At 45.7% G+C, this 20,102-nt stretch overlaps 1 protein-coding gene across 4 annotated transcripts in view; it reads right to left on the reverse strand.

The window, feature by feature from the left end:
- The window catches only part of HECW2 (HECT, C2 and WW domain containing E3 ubiquitin protein ligase 2), a 348,102-nt gene that overhangs the window by 88,973 nt on the left and 239,027 nt on the right, over positions 1-20,102 (reverse strand). For all 4 annotated transcript variants that reach the window (XM_084779445.1, XM_084779446.1, XM_084779447.1 and 1 more), the window contains 6 exons: positions 18,418-19,803; positions 16,701-16,796; positions 11,062-11,212; positions 10,321-10,424; positions 9,742-9,866; positions 511-696 (listed from right to left, as the gene is read on the reverse strand). In XM_084779445.1, the coding sequence (XP_084635571.1) occupies positions 511-696; positions 9,742-9,866; positions 10,321-10,424; positions 11,062-11,212; positions 16,701-16,796; positions 18,418-19,803 (2,048 nt within the window). The remainder of the gene's footprint in view (positions 1-510; positions 697-9,741; positions 9,867-10,320; positions 10,425-11,061; positions 11,213-16,700; positions 16,797-18,417; positions 19,804-20,102) is intronic.

Consider the following 20,102-nt stretch of genomic DNA (forward strand, 5'->3'; position numbering starts at 1 on the left):
CAGTGTCTTGAACAATGGCCCAGAGATTGCAGGAGCCCCCCTCGAAACAATACTACCACTCTTCAGTCACGTGTCTACAACCCAAGTTATACCGCTCAGGAGAAGAAGTGTTGCCTAAGAATTCTTGTCTCTAGTCAGTGGAAAATGGTAAGAGAGCACAGATAGTAGAATGTGCAGGGAGCCAGGTGTGGTGGTGCATGCCTTTAATCCCAGCAGCACTCAGGGAGGCAGAGTAGGAAGATCTCTGTGAGTGCGAGGTTAGCCTGGTCTATAGAGTGAGTTCAGGACAGCCAAGGCTACATAGGGAAACCCTGCTTCGAAAAACCAAAATGGATGAACGAATGCATGGATGAATAAATGTCCAGGGAAACATGGCTTCCACCAGACCTACACCTCTCGGTGCCATACGCTACTTCCAAATCGTAGTGTCTGGGGGTATGGTAACAAGCTGCCTGTGCAGGTGCCACAGTCACTGAGAAGCTGATGAGGAGGGTGGCTCCCTCAGGTTACCTTGCCTTGATGGTCATGTTTCATCTCCCAGCCCCTCGGTAGTTCCAGCTGTTTGTTGGCAAACATGTTGAGGAATCCCACGAGGTCCCTGTTATGTTGATAGCGTTCAAAGTGGTGGGTGTCCCGCCGGACTTTGGTGATCATGTGCTTCAGACACGTGTTGTTTGTAAACATGTGGTAGGCACTCTGGAGGAGAGAATGGAGAGCGAGCGTTAGCCTGCCTATGTACACCGTGGCACGGGAACGACCACAGGAGAGGTAGCAGTCCCCTTTCAGTATGGAAAACACACACACAGGCTCCCACAGAGGCAACAGCCAGAAGAGGAAAGTAACCCGATCATACAGAGGCTCTGGACCGTGAAGTCCTCTCCATGGCTGGTTTCTAGCTTTCTAGAGAACAAGAGGTTGTGGCATTTCTTTCACATGGACATTAGGCCTCAGGGTTGGTTTTAGAAAAACAAAAACAAACAAACAAAAACAAAAACAAAAACAAACCACAATCACTGTAGCCTGTCCTTCCTCCAGTTTCTGACAGTATAAAAGCATCGGTGTGTTAAGGGCCAAGCTGTATGGAGAACTGCTTTGCTGTATATCTGAACATCAGAAGCACGCACACTAACAAGGTGAGTGGCTCTCACTGTCGGCCATGTCCACGGAGACCACAGCAGACAGAGGTACTCATCTCAGCCCGCCTGGGGTGAGGGTAGATGCTCAGGGAATGAGAGTACAGTTACAACAGCTTAAGACACCTCACTGTTGTGCTGTGGTGATTCCCCTCATCCTTGCCGATGCACACGCAGCTGCACTTAGTAAAATGCAAGTTTAATAAAATACCACTCGACCACCACCAAAACAAAACAAAAACAACAACTGTCTTGTCATAAACACTTCAGTTTCAACTCATTATCAAAGTCTGCGCTATCTGCTTATGTCACAGATTGCCCATGCACTAGTAATTGAACAAACACAGGGGCAGGGAACAACTCCATGGGATCCACACTCTTGAATCAGTAGATGATGACCTCCAGAAAATGGACAAGGCTGTGACCCGTCCACCCTGGAATGCTATCCTCACTGAGGGTTACCGGGTCCCCTCATTTTCAGCACCCCAGAGGTTCTAGGAATGATGGAGTCTCAGGTTCTTTGGGCTTTTCTTCACGGGTTTTGTTATTTCTTCCAGTCTAAGACAAGACAGTGCAAAGTAACCCCCAAAGGCCCCAGAGTACCTGGAAACAGTGTGCTCAGTCCTACCAAGTTATTAGGTCAGAAGAGGGGCGCATGCGACAGCGGTCCCACCAGGGCCCTCGGACTAGTCACACTCAGCTCACAGGGTTTGAGAACCATTACGAAACCCCACGGAGCTTCCTTCCCTTTGCCTTAGAAAGCACAGACCGTGGGAACCCTCAGGCCTGGCTTGTGAGTGGGTTGGGATCCAGAGAACCCTAGTAACCTGATTTGGAATGAGAAATACACCTTTGTTCACCTAAGTCACTAGCTTTTCTTAGCTCTTCTTCTTGGTGTGTGATAGAAAGCACTGCTACTGGCTCCCTGTCTGTTTTTTCTTTGCATTTAAGATATTTTCCCTATAAAAATAAATAAAAGAGAAGGAGGGAGAGAGGGAGGGAAGAGGGAAGGAAGCGGGGAGGAACAGAGGGAAGGAGGGAAGATGGGAGGGGAGGGAAAGGGAGGGACTGTGATCAGCCATAATGAACCAGTCTCAGATCTTAGCTCCTTAAACTGGAATTTCAAATGCCTTGACGTATTTCGACCTAATTGTTTTGATGGCTGGAGGCAGTTGTGTGGTCCTGAACCTCAGGACTGCAAAACAGGCAAGGGTTCAGGAAACATGAGAGTAGGGGAAACCAATATGGCGAAAGCAGAGGAGACTAGCAAAATAAGTCAGAGCTTGCCAGCGAGAACCTTGGGCTAGCTAATAGTTTATCCTGTGGTTACCCAACTTGATGTTTTCACTGCCATCAGCAGGCACACGCTTCTTGCATTGCCTCTGTGCTCCTCATGTTTGCACACGGCCATGGTTAAGCATCCACGCAGGAGACCACACCAGTCTGTGGCTATGGCGGAGAGCCTACAAGTCGTACTCTGTAACAATCCTCTGGGTACAAACTATGGCTTGATGGTTGCTTTGAAGAGATTCTTCACTGGCCATTGTTCTAAGTGGGTGTGGCCAAGCAGACAGGATGCAGTGCTTCCTAATCCGGACAGAGCGCCAAACCTGTCCCTCCCATCTGCTAAAAGGAGGCAGCAGAACCCCAGTGGAGCAGGGCGTGGCATTTAGGGTCAGGAACCCTTGCCAACCTTGGGCTTGGTGTAATTGCCTGTGGATGGACAGCTCCTTAAGCGTGGGAATCTCACCTTGCTCTTATAATTAATTACATCCTTTTATCTTCCTCCTTCCTACTCAGTGAGACACATAACACAGTGCCAGGTTTGATCTTGGAAAAAAACATCTATCAAAATAAATTAAGTGTAAGGAGTGGTTTTTTCTCATTAGTAAGTAGCAAACAATCTTTAGATTCATAGCCTTTTCAAGTCTATGAAAAAACATCCCCATGACTGCCAGGGTCTGAAGAAAACATCTCTCCAGACAGCTATATTTTCATAAATAATTTCTGAATAAGCATATATGTAAGCATATAACCTACACACTGTTGTGTGTGTATATAAACATGTATAATATACAGTGTGTATATATATCTATATAGAGTTATAGATACAGATAAAGTTTAAAAAGGATATTTATACTCTATTTTATACAGGATTATGTTATCACAGCTGTAGTGACAAAAATACTTAATCTTGTTTGCCTCAATTTGCTCGGCTATGAGGCATAATAGTAAGTGTTTTGATTTTTTAATAACATAATAAGATTCAAAACCAGTAGAATAAAGGATATAAAATTTCTTTGAAGAGGTAAAAGTCATTATAAAATACATAATATATGTAATTAAAAGACTATATATGGGGGGATTATCCCAATCTACCTATCTTAGAACAGATGAATATAGTAGTAAAACTGTGTTCTACTTTCAGCCTTTGAAGCTTGTGGGCTGGCAGCCCACTTTTCTATTAACTGAAGAATCTCATAACCTGTCATTAACGACGTGCTAAGTTCTGCCTGTGTGGAACCCTGAGGACACAGATCTGAACACTCAAAAGCAGGAAGATGGACCATTACAGGGAGAATAATAAAAGTTACAAGGCTGAGGAACATGCTAGAACAAACTGGCCGAGCCAGTGGAGCAGCTAGGAATAAGGTCTCTTATCCAGTCAGGAGAAGTTCAGCAGGTGGGCTCAGATGGAAAGAGTGTGTCCCAGTGGAGGGTGACATTGGCAAGGCCGTAGTTTTAGAGAAAACAGAGTTTTTTGTTTCCCCTCTCAGGTTAGTGGTTCTAGCTAGGTAAATGTATCAAAAAAATTTTTTTTCCCTAAAATAACAGTAGGTTAGAAAACAGTGGATGTTTCATGTTCCCTGACACAATCTCATGGCCCTACGCAGGGTGACCTCACTAGGAACCTGCATATGGACTCCAGTGTGGTTACGCGAGCAGGCAAATGTTAATAGGAGGTTGGGCCCCTTTAAATGACGTCCAACCAACATTTAGGTTTCCTTGATGGGAAGAAACACCCCCCTTTAGCTATTTCTTTTGTAGTTCAAGACTGCCTTTCCCAGTCTCTCCCCACTTTCCGAGTTAGAAAGCAGTACTCAGTGGCTGAGTCAATCAATGGCTTCCTTAGCAGAACCGTGCTGAGACAGATGCCCTTAGAGCTTAAATGTGTCTTCTTTAGGTAAGAGTTTAAGGCTTTCGAAGTGGAGATGACTGAAACAAGTTAACGGGACTATGCTTTGCTGGCTGTTTGGAGCAAAATACAAAACACTCAGTTCTTAGCAACCAACCCCAGTGCAACTGCAGTGACAGGCTAAGCCTTGATTTACTGATGTTAAAGCATTTCTCCAGGGTTGTGGTGGCCTCAGCTCCTGGGCTCCTGGTTCTAACTTTACCTCACTATCAATTTCAAAAATGCCATCAACTACACTACTAACAAATAACACCTTTTATCCAGAGAGTTTTCATCAACCACAGGCATTCTTTTTTCTGTCTGTTTGTTTTCGAGACAGGGTTTCTCTGTGTAGCCTTGGCTGTCCTGGACTTTGTAGACCAGGCTGGCCTCGAACTCACAGAGATCCAACTGCCTCTGCCTCCCAAGTGCTGGGATTACAGGCATGTGCTACTGGCCCAACCGCAGGTATTTGGATTTAGATTTGGAAACTAATATCGCTGGCTCAAAAGCCAATGCCTCTCGTGTTCATATGGGGCAGATCTCAGTGATGGTGCGCACTATTCATTCAACACAAGTTCCTACTAGCAAAAGCGGGGAACGCTGGTTCCAGAATAGGCCAGCCAGCATGTGGAAACAGCCCTGTATGCTCCAATCTACATTAATTTCAAATTGTTTTCACCTGGAGGTGAAACTTAGGCGAAATTCCTGTAAATGACCAGTTCATCCACTGACTCTTATTTTTTAAAAGTACATTTAAGACGATATTTATGAACTTCACAACAGTATTGTTCTTCATTAAGTACCGAAGACTTTAGATAATTGAATGAATGCATTTCTAAAGCTTATTAAGTCAGAGTAATAATTTTAGCGTGTACGTTGAAAATATTATTCTGTTACCTATAATTAAATGGACTTATGTATAATATAAGTTAGACAAACACAAGCACCTCATCTCTAAAAGGTCGGGCACTAATAAACTAAATATTGAGTTATTAGTCTGGAGAGTATTTTGGAAGAAATTTGATCTCAGCCAGCAGAGGGCAGTAGACTCTGTGTGAAAGTTACCATAAGGCAAAACAGAAGCATTGAAACATCTGTCAGTTTTCTTCACAGTTACGACAACTGTATGCCTGTTTGTGTTAGTTCTTCTCAGCGTAAGTTATTATGCAAATCGCTGCTACAGGAGGTATGCCTTCACGCTTATCTTCCAACACAACGTACTTCTTCAAACTGTTTTAATAAAGAGAACAAGGAGACTTTGTTTTGTTTTGTTTGTTCTTTGAGACAGGGTTTCTCTGGGTAGCCTTGGCCATCCTGGACTCACACTGTTGACCAGGCTGGCCTTGAACTCACTCACAGGGATCCACCTGCCTCTGCCTCCTGAGTGCTGGGATTAAAGGCGTGCGCCACTTTCAAATGTCAACACTTCTTTTGAATGCTGAATATTTACAAGTACATAAATAAGTATTTATTGAAACAGCCATACACCACAGAGAATTCAATAAAGACCTAAGAAAATAAAAAAGTAAATTAAAAATTCAAGAAAGTTTACTTGATAATATTTTCTACTAATCTGAAAATTAAAAAAACATTAACTCTCTCTGTAAAAAGTGATTATGCCTATTCAGCCATACCTCAAGACCTTCATAAGGAAAATTCTAGCTGCTTTAATTATTGCCAAATATAAGTCAGAAAAGAAAACTTCCTAACCTACAGAACTTAAACCTTGTATATATACATCTTTTTAGCCAGTAATGGGTACAGTTTGGACAGAAGGAAGGGGGAAAAAAAGCAAAATCTTTAGAGAAGAATATTTTTCACTCCAGATGGGCTGTCCAGAGAAAGGAATTTTAAAATCACACCCAGGTGAAGAACAGAGAAAGCTGGCACCTCATGAGAAGAGAGCGAGCAAGAAAGCCTGGACTGAGCTGTTACAGGCCAGTGTCCAAGGCTTACAGGCCTGTGCTGTGAGGAAGGCAACGAGGCCATATTTACTTAATTTCCTAAAGGACCACACAGATTCCTGGGACTCGCGGCAGCCCTGTTAGACTTAGGCCAGAGGCTGCAAGGAACCAACACTTTGCATTTAACTAAAAAAAGCCTATCCAGGTAAAAACCACCGCTTTGAACCAGAGCTCATCAACTGGTTAGTGACAGTAGAGAGGAGGGCCTTGTAGCGGACAGCCCAGGCCAGAAGTCAGATGCCCCACTTAGTGATGTCACCAGAGTCTGAACTCAAGGGGGTAGGGGTGCGCTCACATTGCAGAAAATGACAAATGAAAGCCAGGGCTTGATTCATTGTTTTGTGACATGTCCAGACTACAGGCCAGCTGTGTGACTACAAAGAAGGCATCTTCAAGCCCTCCAGGCTTACTGTCCTTGTCCTAAAGTGTCTTATTCTCTGGCCCTTTACAGAAAAAGTTTCGTAGACAAAAGAACTGGAGAGGGAGGATAACACGCTAAGAAAACATCACACATCGAATCAGGAAATCCTGTTGCATCAGGAACAGCTCACAGATATAAAGTGAAGAAATATGTTTTCTATTGCAACTACACAGGCAGTGACCTCAGTGGCAGCAGTCAAGGGTTCAGCTTTCCTGCTGTCTCACTTATCAACACAAATCAGACCTGTTCCAATACACTTGCACATTGATAAAGGTAGCAAAAATCAACAAACGCCTTCTTACTGTTATTTGTAAAGCATGCACTATAATTCTTCTATATTGACAAATTTATTTTTAAAATTACACAGACATGCCAGGCGTGGTGGTGCATGCCCTTAATCCTGAGCACTCGGGAGGCAGAGGCAGGTGGATCGCCGTGAGTTTGCCTGGTCTACAAAGCGAGTCCAGGATAGCCAAGGCTATACAGAGAAACTCAAAAAACCAAAAAAAAAAAAAAAAAAAAAAAAAATTTATAGAGACACATGTATATGAATATACACATTCCCCCCTGCCCTGCCCCCATATCATAGGGTGTCCTGTAAGCCAGGCTGGCTTCTGCTTGCTAGGAATCCAACAATAACCTTGAATTTGTGATCCTCTGCTTGCCTCTTCCTCCTGTGGGGTTAGTTATAGGCACACAGCACACGTAGTTCAACTGTGTCGGAACCCAGGGTTCTGGGCACACCAAGTAAGCACTTGCTATGTCTCCAGCCCTGAAAGCCTTTTTCTTTCATATATTCCAAACTGTTAGAAGCAGAAACATTAGTTTCCCCTCCTAAACACAGCACAGAGAGCTCTAACGCCCCCCTCTCGAGTGGTATGCACTAGTCTAAGCCACTTCTAGATCTAGTCACAGGGTGTTTGCACTTGCCTGCCTCACAAGACCCACTCTCCGCACAGCACCTAGAATAAACTTCTAGAAATCCAAGTTGCTCCCACAAAGGGAACACATTTAGAATAAGGCCCAGGTTACCTCTAGATTGTGTCATCAGCATATTCAGCATTTGGGTTCAGTTCACCAAACTTACTATGTAACCTGTCAAAGTCCTTCTTGTCCCCAAGCCATGGCTCTGCTTAGTAAAGATGCTTTGCTCTCTGCCCCTTGGCACTTTGCACAGGGTGGATGTAGCTCCCCTGGAGATGCCTGTTGATCACACAAGCCTCCTGAAGTCCAGGATGGTTGTCCCCTGTCCCAGCTCCTGTCCTTCTGCACTATCAAAATTTTCTTTTTATTCATCAACATTTCACTCTGCCTATCTTGTTTACCACTCTAATACCCAAGTCTAGATAATTCCAGGGAAATCAAAGGAATTTAATAAACACAGAGAGAACTAATAAACAGACAATAAAATAAAATAAAATAAAATAAAAGCATGTGTTACCTGACTCTAAGCCCAAAGCCCGTTCTCTACAGCATGATTGTTTTTGTGTCTTGTGACAATTCTAAATGTTAGTCTCTTCCTATTTGTAGGAAAGTCTGTTGCCCCTAGAATGATCCCATACAGAAATCTGAGTTCAGATACCCTGTCTTTTTTTTTTTTTTTTTTAACCTTCCAGCTTCCAGCCTGGCTTTCTCCATGCTCCAGACCACTGCACTGCTAACCCAACTTCAACGATCATCGGTAGTGACGACCACAGCAGAGCCATTGAGGACCTTACTTTACAGACTTGTTCCTTCTATCTAGACTGCTCCTGATGTCTGTGTTTCTAGTGCAAGTCCCTACTCAGCCTCCGGAACCCTTTGTAAATGCACTCCCATCCACGGCTCCTTCCTTCCAATCCCAGCAGATGTACACGCTCACTGCCCAGTGCCTCCTACTGCTTAATCATCCAAATGCTGGGATGTTGTTTTCAAGGCTGGGATTCCAAGACCCATGGGTGCTGTCATCTATATGTTCTTAGAACTTGGCTAAGTGCCTAGGGTGTACCCAGGAATTAATAAAACATTGCACAAAGTGCAAAAGCCTAAGTCCTCTCACAACATATGCATGCTTGCCCTCCACCCAAGTCTGTTCTATTCCTATCTAAACCTATAAACCAGGACATGATGATGAGAACACACCCAGGTAGATGCACATACTTATGACGTTAGACAGAAATACATAAATATCAGTAAATAGGTACCCAGTAACCACTGTATAGACATCTCCAGCTACAAGGCCTATACCGGTGCCTACTTTTCTAGTCTGATTTCCCCCAAGATATTAAACATCTTGTTCGGCCACATTCAGCTTTTTCCCCTGTATTCTACCTTTCCTGTTGTTCCTGAGACTGTTCCTCTTCAGGGTCATCGTTAGTGTCTAATCTTTAGTTTCTAACACACCAAGTGTTGGCAACCTTCTGTTGCTGCTTCCTCTCAGCTCAGGCTCTGAAGAACGGGTTCAACCCGGCTGACTTATAGGCAGTGTCCCCTTTATTTTAGGTCAGCCAGATACAACGGAGACAGCTTTTCTCCAGTTAACGTCTTCAGCAAAGCCATTCCCTGAGCACTCAGATACTTCTGAGATGATCCCCTTGCTGCAGTGTGCTTGCACCCCACCCCCATATATTTGCCGTAACCGAATCAACAACGATGACATCGGGTAACTCAGCGTGGTCAAAGCAGGAGGGTCCTCCTAAGGAGAATTGGTGCCTCCTGAAAGCAGAACGGAAGGCAGCCCTCACACTCGCTCTGGAAGGTGCCGTCCATCAAAGCTAATAGCAGAGGCATCACCTGAGGCAGGATCAACCACAGTGATCTTGGACTTCACGGCCCCCAAAATTGTGGAAAATGAATCTTCGCTGATTATAAGGCAATTAGTTCTAGAGACTTCTGTTTTCGTTTGTTTGATTTTTTTTTTTTTTTGGATGTCTGCTACATATACTCAACAGTTGATATGGGCCTAGTGGCTTAAAACACAAGGTGCTTAACACGGGGTTCAGAACGCATTAAGTACATTAAGGCCTGTTGTCCTTCTGGAATGTTCCTCCCAGATTTGCTACTCACAGGGTTAGAATGCAGCACGGTGAAGAACTCTGGGCTGATGAGGAACTTCACAGGGGGCGACTGTAACAGCAGCGTGAGCCTGGATCTGGAGGTAGAGTGGGGCAGGACGTTGTCCCGTCGGAAGTCTAAGCAGACAGACCACAGAGGCTTTCAGAACTGAACGGCACTTACATCACTTGCTATGACGTCAACTCCCTAAAACTACGGCGTCCCTCCCAAAATACATACATGAACTTGACTGTTCTTAATGACCCTAAAATGATATTGGCTATCATTTCTAGTTGTTATCAACGTTGTGATGCATCCATGGCTTTTAAAAATGGCTGAACTCTTGTTCCATTTTGACATGGATTCAGGGACTACGGTACTGTGTCATCTACTTGGTTTTGTGATACTTTTCTCAGAGCGCATAAAAGGTTAAGCAATAGGAAAGATTTCTGTTGAATTTTGATTTTTGTTTTAACTTTGCTTATCAGATCTGAGGGGAGTGCAAGCAATCTCTTAAAGAAAAGCTCATTTCTTGGAAATCCTGATTCTTTTTCTACACTTATGGAAGTACAGCCAAAGGGTCACTCTTACCTGCGCTGGCTTGGTGAAAGTCGGCTTCCTCCCCTGCCCCATCGATAGCACTGGTATTTTCCTCAGGCCTTTCGTTAGTCATGGTTCTGCGGATGCTCTGATAACTAAAACCATGAACCGTGGGTTACATGCCAGCCTCCCAAGACCGCTCTAGAGCCCAGAAGTCCCAGGCCTCCCGGCCTCAACTGCTGCCTCCCAGCATCCCATCCTCAACCTTAAGGGCTCCCCGTTGCGTAAATGACAATGCATTGAAGCGCTACCTCCACCATTTACAGATACTTTTCCTGACAGATTAATAAAACTTAAAAACAACTGTGTACCTTAACCAAAGGAAGATGATCGATAATGAAGGAAAGAACAAGTTTATGTTTTACAACAATTAGTGACTGCTCTGAACAGGTCAGGTAGGTAAAACTGCATCACAAGGGAAAACTCCAGCACTCAGAAGTTTGGCTTCAAATCCGAAATGTGTATGTCTGCTTTACTAAAATGCTTTGGGCCGACTACGGGAATGAGTAAGATTATTCCCTCTGTAGTCTCCCAGCAATCCAAGTGTGCATGGACACATGTTTCTGCTTTGTTTTCCTTTTCCCAAGAGAAGTCCAGGGGAGTCTCTGACAGATACAGCTCAGTGACAGGACATCAAAGTTAAAAGAAATAGCTCAGTCTTCAATACACTGCGCCATGTCAAAGCCCAACCACAACAGAGAGCAGTTAACAGCCGAAAGGGGCCGTGCTCACCGCCGGTTCAGCTGCTCCATCTGCTGTATGGAGTTGGATCTCTGCAGGACCTGTGGGGCGGGGGGAGCTGTCGGCCGCTGCCACGTCGTGGTTCTGTTCACATGGTCTACGTAGAAGATCCTGCCGTGGCTGTCAATGCGTGCCTCCCAGTCTAAAGAGCAGAAGGCACCAAGAGGGATAAGGAGAGGAGGGAGCAGGGCCAGGAAGGTGGCTCATTAAGTTCAGCACAAGGTTTCTCTCCCTCGCATGCTATAATTTGTGGCTAATGACACGTACCTCACTGCGTAGTCCAACATCCCTCCCCAGTCCACCTGGGAAACTGTTGTTACTAGTTATTAAGTCTCTGCAGCATGTGCGATACAAAGCTCTCTCTCTCTTTTTAAAAAGAATTTCTATATGTAAGGGATCTTTTCGCGTTGCCCGCCATGCGTCATCACCTGTCATAGCGTGACCTTTTTCATAGTTTCACATCAAAAATGGGATTGGTATCTGTTGTTCACCCAAATCTTCTTTTTCTTTCTTCTCCACCTGTGCCCTCTCCCTCATAGCTTAGCAGGAACTTCCACGGGCATGTTTATGTACGTTAGTGGTAAGTGTAAGTTTTGGAAGGAAAGCGGCTAGTCAGTCACACACACTCCGTGTGACTACCAGCACCTTTATCCACACGTTTCCACCAGCTTTCTCCTGGCAAGAAACATTCTCAGAGCAGGACAATATTTTCCTTCCAACTTTAGATAGCTATGAGGCTTAAGATGATGATTTAATTGTGTATTAAGTATCATAGTGAGCTGGTCTCCGTAAGCCAGTGTATAAATGCATGTTCAGTAAAATCAGACAGCACTCTCGCCTTCAGAACCAGGCACTCTGCTCCTATGACCAGATGGCCTCTTCCTATCTCGACTGACAAAGCATGAGCTGATCTCTTCAGAAGACAATTTTTTTTTCAGAATTTATTACCATTGGAAGATGAACTTTATACAGGAAACATGAATACATCAGAGTACCATTCTTTATTCGGGAAAAGTCTTTCTAAATTTATGTCTGAGTAAATTAATTTAAGAACTAATAAACACTTTTCTTAGGAGAAGTTCAGTTAGCTCAGATTTTCCACATGATCCTGGAGCTCATCAGCTGACTCCTGGAGTGAGGCAGGAGCCCACAGAGAAGGCGTGGCTATGGCAATCTCTCCGGAAGTGAATGGAACCAATGTTCCAGGCAAGGCTGCACTAGGCCACCCGAGAAGGCCACTGCATTAGCAGGGGGTGAAGAGGCAGCTGACGTTGCCCACAGTACATTGTTACAACTATCAAGAGAAAGAAAAAGTGAGCAGAGAGAGAACACCACATGGGCAACAGCCTCTTAATGCTGCTCACGTTCCAAGGTAAGGCAGACACAATGAAGCTGCCTATTCACCTAAGCTCTTTGGGCGGAGCTACAGTGTCATCAACAGTACATTTTCTAAAGACCTCCTCTCATGCTCACTCTGCCACCCGTGTCCAGGTCCAGTCCAACTGGGCTGATCTGCCCAGTTCTGTTTTGCACACTTGCCTGTCTCCAACATCTCAAGAACCATTTTTCCCATCTCACTCCTATTAGAGTTCGGATGATTTATTCATTGACAGCATGAAGACATGTAACCATTTTCCCCCCCAAATCTGTTTAAAGTAGCTCTTGATTTCTTTTTTAAAGTGTAGAATAGGTCAATTAGAATTAAAAAAAAAAAAAGACAGAAAACTAAGTAAAGGAATTGGAAAGAAATTTGGCCAAGCTTCTATGAGAAGTTTGTTTCTAGAAACTGGCTCTGAAGTTCTGGCAGTTAAAACAAGAAAGAAAACACACGGCTGCATACTTTCCACTCCCTGACAAAAGAGAGCTTAAAAAAAAAAAAACCCAAAGCCTTCAGACAGGAATCTGTTTCCTTGGAAATAACTAAATAGAGACTTACCTAAGGACATGTGTGTGCAGCCTGTTTAACAGCTCATGTGGGCAACAAAATGGAGAGACCCTCCAAATATAGTTACCACTGTGCCCTCCACAAAGCATGTAAAAAGAGAACAAGTGGTTTTAAATGATCCAATTCTATAAAAAAAGGAAAAGTAATGATCCTTTTATTTGCCTTCCGCACAGACCAGGGATAACCCTGTTTGTCACTCACTGAAGACATCGTGCAATGGAAAAGGTCAGGAATCTAGAACCACGCATTTGCTCTCTGAGAATGCAGGATGTTGAACGTACTCTGAAAGCCATTTTTATCAGATAGCAGCACATCTTCAAATCCACAACACTGCTCACTCCAAGTGGCTGCTGGCACTGGATTAGGGAGGCTCCTATGCTGTTGGCACTCTTCTTGCCCGAGTGGTCAATACCTCCAGGATGATTCACCACCATCATCGTGACCACAGTTACCGGAAGGGCACAGCCTCTTGTATGTCTTCCTACTTGTTTGATTTGCTCTTCATATAAGAACGCACATGAGTGCTTATTCTAGACCGTCATAGTTTCTTTCAGATGGATGCCATTAAACAGGGATAGGCAGGGTGGGAAGGCAAGATCTGGATCCTTCTCTCTTCTCTCGCCACAGTGTAACATAAAGTGAGCAGCCATGAAGGAAAGAGACAGAACAATACGCTGGGGTGGGTCTCAGAGCGTTGGTACATAAAACTGGAAGGTACCAGGTCTGGTTTCTAGTTGCAGCTTGTTAACACTATATAGCTGTAAGACCTTCAGAAAGCTACTATGATGCAATGGGTCACCATTTCAGTAGAAAACTAGAGGACAGAACCAAACCTTGTTTTAGAAAGTTTCCTCCATTTCTAAAAGCCAATGTGCATTTACTACAATGCCAAGTTTACTACATTAGGTTCAGTAAGGACCTAGAAACATCCTAGTGTCATCCATGTGCCTTATATAAATAGGCTACAGGTCCCAAACCCAACTTGATTTTTAAGCCTTACACGTGGGGGCTTCAGATACCTAAGGGATAGGAACTTAGAACTACCCCCTAAGCCCACTTTAACCACTCTAAACCATTTGGCACTGCACACAAAACTTCCTCTATACAAAGAAATACGTGGAAATACTGAAGTTGACAAACTGCCTGTTAGCACTGTTTCCCAAGGTAGTTGGATGTTTGGGAGGGCGGGGGGGGAGGGGTTGTCTATGAGATATGCCAGGCTTGCTCGGAGGAGCTGCACAGAGAAGCTGATTCCTAAGACATACCCAGGGCTTCAGCTCCCAACTCTGAACCCAGGACTTGGTTATCTCAATTCCGCCAACCTCCCCCCATTATTCCTAGACACGGAAAGTGGAGAAACACCGACAAGGATGAGTACTAACTTAAACAACAGCGAATGTGCCAACCAAACCCATGGAGCCAACGGGAGATTTCTCAGGGTTCCTAAGAGGCTGAGCTTTTGTCTGAGTGCACGGGCAGACTCTTGGATACCACAAGCCTTAAATATAAATACAGTTCATGTAAAAGCTGCTCTGTAAGAGGAGCCCAGGGTTAGAATGGTGGCTAATGCTATCCCAAGGCTACTGTCACAGCATTAGTCCCCTAGTTAGGGTTCAGAGACAGGAAAGGTCTTAAATTCAGATTTAGAATTAATATGTATGGGAAGTGGGCACAGAAAAAGAGTCCCTGTGGTCCATTTGCTCTTCTCATTAGCCTTCTTTCCCATTCCCTTCAGACTAGACCCTAGCTTTCCTGGCTGCCCAGTCAGTGGTCAGTACATGTAAGCACATCTCAGTGAGTGTGACCACTACTGCAAACAGCTGGACAGGAAATTCTCCTCTCTCACACCAAGTCACTCATTAAACAAGGCACGATGAAATCCTTTTACTCTTTGGGTTATCATCTTGTGTGTGTGTGTGTGTGTGTGTGTGTGTGTGTGTGTGTGTGTGTGTGTGTGTTTTAAGCCAGCTGGTTGAAAAAAAAATTATACACCTAATTCTATTATCAGTGTTTAAACAAGGACACTGAGATGTCACAGATAGGGATCTTATTCTCAGCAAGAAAGCGCCACCTATCTTTTGAAATTGTAATCTCTAGATCAAAATTATGTCCAACAACCACTGGAGTAACTGGGTGTGACTAGGAGGGTGCTGACTGTCAGCGCCCTCATGCAATGCTCTGCTCCCCCTCTCCAGCCCCCAGAATTGTATGATTCACACACACACACACACACATACATACACACACATATACACACACATGCACACAAATACACACATACACACATACACATACACACATACACATACACACACATATACACACACATGCACACAAATACACACATACACATACACACACATACACACACATATACACACACATGCACACAAATACACACATACACATACACACAAATACACACATACACATGTACACACATATTCACACACATACACACATACACACACATACACACATACACACATTCACACACATACACACACATACATACACACATACATACATACACACACACACACACACAGAGTCTAGAACTCCCTTGAAATGGTCCCAATCCATTTTGCTTCAATTACACAACCCCCCCCCAAAGAACAGTATCTGATTTTTATCCAAATACATGAAAAAGGGAGCGATCTGTGCACAACAGAATTCCAAAAGGATCGAGCTAGTTATTTCGACAAACTACTACAGCAGTACTCGGCTCTCTGTCAGCTCCCTCCAAACCCCACCACTCTGTATGTGTCAGCACAGGAAAAGCATGCTGCTTCACTTTACGTCCCCGCCCCGTTAGTTACAGAATATGAAGGCCTAGAATTTTTCATCCTCACATGTGACAAGAGGGTGAGTAGAGAGCAGAGAGCAGGTGCGGAAAAGGGAAAACAACAAACCACAAGAGAGTCCCCATCCAACTGCTCTTCCCACAGCGCAGCTACAGAAGGGCCGCTCAGTCAGCCAGTCATCAGAGGGAGCTGCTCTCAGCTGCCGCGCTGTGCGGGACTCCAGGGATTTAAATAGACTTCACATCTGTGCTGGTTAGGAGTGGATGAATGGCACTCACTTGGGCTGTGAACCTTCCCCCCCCCACACCCCCCCCCGTAATTCTCAACCATCTATTAAAGTGCTCAATGTCTTCTAAAAGTAAAAGAATGAAACACCCGTTAAATCCTCAAATAATGGTTATATCGCCCTAAAAAACGTGTAGGCTAATTTCTGAAGTTAATAACATGTTATATAAATATATATATCCCTAAGGGAAATAAGACCTTTGTACTTAATAATTTAACATGGTGGAAGAGATGAAAAGCCAGTGTATCATGGGGTGAGGTGTTTCTAAGAGACTGGCCCCTCTTGCCCTCTCACTGAATAAAATCATGATGCTGTGAAGCACAATTTAAAAAAATCTCTTATACTACTAATGCCTGAACTATGTGGATCTACTTCCATATTTATGGTACTTTCTCCATGGGTAGAACATCAGTTGCTCTTCCTAGCTGCCACTTCATTTAGAACAATCAAAGAGGAGGTGACTGTACAGAGCGTCCCACATTACAGCCACGTGGCCAAGTGGCATCTCCTAGGCATCTTGTCTAGGACCCACGAAATGGATCTGCCTGTCACCATTGCATACTGTAAAGCAAGCCTTTAGCTAACAGCTGCTCACTTGGTGGGAGAGCCTCATCCACCCTCTGGTACCGGCTGACGTCCTGGCGCACTGAGGGTAGTGACCGCAAGGGCTGGTGGCCGTTGGTTTGAGAACCTAGGATTAAAAGTAAGAAGTTACCCAAGTATCATCCCCCTCCTTCCCTCCCTCCCTCCCTCCTCCTCCTCCTTCTCTGTCTCTGTCTGTCTGTCTGTCTGTCTGCCTGTCTCTCTCTCTTTCTCCTTCCCTCCCTCCCTCCCTCTCCATCCACCCAGCCCACCACCACACACATGTATATATAAACACAACAAAAACACACACCTAGGATAGGTGTGCTGGGATGCATCTGTGATCCCAGGACTCTGCAGAGTGAGGCAGGAGGACAGAGTTCCAGGCTAGCCTGGGTTACACAGCAAGACCCTGTCTCAGCACAGAGCAAGCAAACATCAGTTCCAAGGCTGCCCTCGATGCTCTCTTTCATCTCATTTCCCACATAGATGGATGTACGGTTGTAGAAGAGGTCCCCGAGAGGGATGTCCACTGCATGGGTCCCTCCTTGTCCCTCCCAGCCTCTAACCTGCTCACGCACTTAATGTTTTAGGGTTCCAAAGGGGCCATAGGATAGTGAAAAGGAAAATAGGAGTCAGAGGGAAAGAAAGGATAATTTAGGGAGAAAATAAATCACACAAGAAAATAGTTCCTAGGGCTCCATGTACCTCATTCATACAGCGCTTGCTTGGCATGCAAACACATAACCCTATGGCCAACCCTCACTCCAAAGGAAAAGAAAGAATTCCTGTTTGAGTCTGAGCTATTTAGGAACAAGATACTGCCCTTTCCCCTTTTAGTGTCTCTCTCTGGAACATTGTAAGTAAGTCATTTCCTAGGGGCCATATTCATTAAGATTCAACACAAATTTTGTGTCTGAACGTGCAGCCTCAGGCTTAAATAGTGCTTCCTCTTCATGCATTAGAATGATCACTCAACATGGCTGACACATCTTGTGCTCTAGTACACAAGTGTTGGTGCAGAGCCCGTATTCGTGTCCTGTTCTGGAGCTTTAAGAAAGAGCGAGGAATGCCGAATGCCAGTTATGGTGGTGCAGAGGCAGGCTGACCTCTGTGAGTTCGAGGCCAGCTTGGTCTACAAAGCGAGTCCAGGACAGCCAGGGCTACACAGAGAAACCCTGCCTCGAAAAAAACCATGACCATCACCACCACCACCAACAACAACAAAAGAAAAGAAAAAAGGGGGAAAAAACCAAAAAGAAAAAAGAGTGAGGAGGCCTGAGGTACTCTGCAGAATCTCTCTACACATTACACAGCACTGACTGGTTTTATGTGTCATGTAAGATACTGCTGTTAGCCAGGCCTCTTCTGCCAGCAGTGGATGGTCCATGTTTCTAAAAGTCTGAGTTTGAGCCGAGGTCTATACACACGGCAATCCTGTCATCTTCCTAGCCATGTGAATGGTGAATGACTAAGTCCCTTGGTGTGCCCAGATCTGGACTGGGGGGCCTGGTGCACAGAAAGGATTTCAGGTGCCCACACATTTATTACTTGCATCTGTATCTTTCCCTCTTTAATCCTTTCGCTAATTGGTGAACCCCAGGTAAAGAATTCACCTCTTCATTCACTGACACGTGCAAGAGACTTTATCATTTACACAGAGGGAAACTACGACTTCTTTCTGAGCAGTTATGCTCACGCCAAGAATCATGCCGTCTTCTATATCTTACCTCCGGTGGCGCCCTCCTCCTGGGCCGTGGCCCCTTCACAGGCACCTTGGGTGTCCCCAGCATCCCCATCTTCCTGGGGCTGGCTCTCCGTGGCAACAGCAGCAGCAGCAGCAGCAGGAGCAGCAGTAGCGCCCTCAAGACTCCCCCTCCTCTGCCAGACCTCCCCTGGCTCCCCCTGTTCAGATAAAGCAGCAGCTTCAGGCCCTGCCCCTTCCTCTTCCCTGCTGGGCACCTGCACAGCAGGTAAAGAACCCGGGGTGCAGATGGACTCCTGCGACCCCTCAGCAGGGCCGCTGCTGGTGGGCTCAGCTGCGCAGGCCCCGTCTTCCTCTTCCTGAGAAGAAAAGGCTGGGGTTTCTGGAAATCTTGCACTCTCTAGAGATGAGCACCGTGTTTCCACAGAGGACAGCTGTGTGGTCACGCTGTCATTGCATGAGCTGTCAGCACCTTCCAAGTCACTCTCTCCCTCAGGTCTGGTGCTGGCCTCACTCACACTCTCTGTCCTGGCAGGGTCACTGGGTTCTGTCTCAGAGGACACCTGGGAAGGCTCAGATCCCTGGTCCAGTGACTCGGTCTCGCTGGCAGCCCTGCGGCTCCCACCAGATGCGTCAGAGGCTCCCGTGTCTGTGCCACTTGTGGGCTGATCTACCTCTTGAGGGCCACACGATTCGGTGCCTCCCTGTTCAGCACTGGGTTGAGGCTCCAGGATGGCTTCACTTTCATCAGGGGCTGCAGTTGAGGGCGCGGAGCCCTCCACGGCCTCTGGAAGGTTCTCTGGCCTCTCTTCTAAGGAAGCAGTTTCATGTACAGAGGCATCCTCATTCTCAGCAGGGTTGTCATCCTCGGGCTTGGTCTGAGAGGTCAGGCTGCCGTCATCAGTTCTTGATGCTCTACTGACCATGACCAAGCCTCCTTCCTCCTCCAAGGAAGATGGGTAACCCAGGTCCTGTTGGAACTCATGGTCTTCTTCATCCGAATCTATATGAAGCATGGCATTGAGTCTTGTGTCAGTGGGAAAACTACTCCTCAGCTTGGGGGAGGCTCCCATGGACCTCTCAGAGGAGGAGGAGGCTGCCCCTGGTCTGGAGGGACCATTGTGGTCAATAGCATCTAAGTAATCGTTGAGTGAGTCCTGGCGGCCTCTGGGAGGTGAGTTTCTCGAGGAAGTAGAGATCAAGTCCTCTGTGTCCATCTCTAGAGTAGAACTAGTCCTGAAAGAATGCTTGGGGGTCCCGTCAGCAGCACTGTCCTCAGACACGGGCCCGTTAGCACAAACAGTGCTGTCCTGGTTGCTCCCTGGCACGTCCTCATCATCAGAAGGGCTGCCCAGGTCTCCGTTCACAGTGTTGACTCCGAGAATGGTACCGACAGCCTCCGGAGATGCATCTGCGTGAGGAAGCAGCACTTGTGAGCATGCAACAGAAGAGAGAAAAGATCTAGTGTGTAGAGCCGGGCATGGTAGTGCTCACCTTTAATCCCAGCACTCAGGAGGCAGAGGCAGCTGGAGCTCTGTGAGTTCGAGGCCAGCCTGGTCTACAAAGCGAGTCTGGGACAGCCAGGGCCATTACACAGAGAAACTGTCTCGAAAAACTTTAAAAAGGGGGGGGAGTGTGGTGGGGATCTACTGTGCTGAAACCACCCAGTTCCCTGAGTTCAGTTAACCCACAGATGATTCTGGGAGGTGT

The sequence above is a fragment of the Acomys minous genome, assembly GCF_964271855.1.
Source record: "Acomys minous genome assembly, chromosome: 4".
NCBI lineage: Eukaryota > Metazoa > Chordata > Mammalia > Rodentia > Muridae > Acomys > Acomys minous.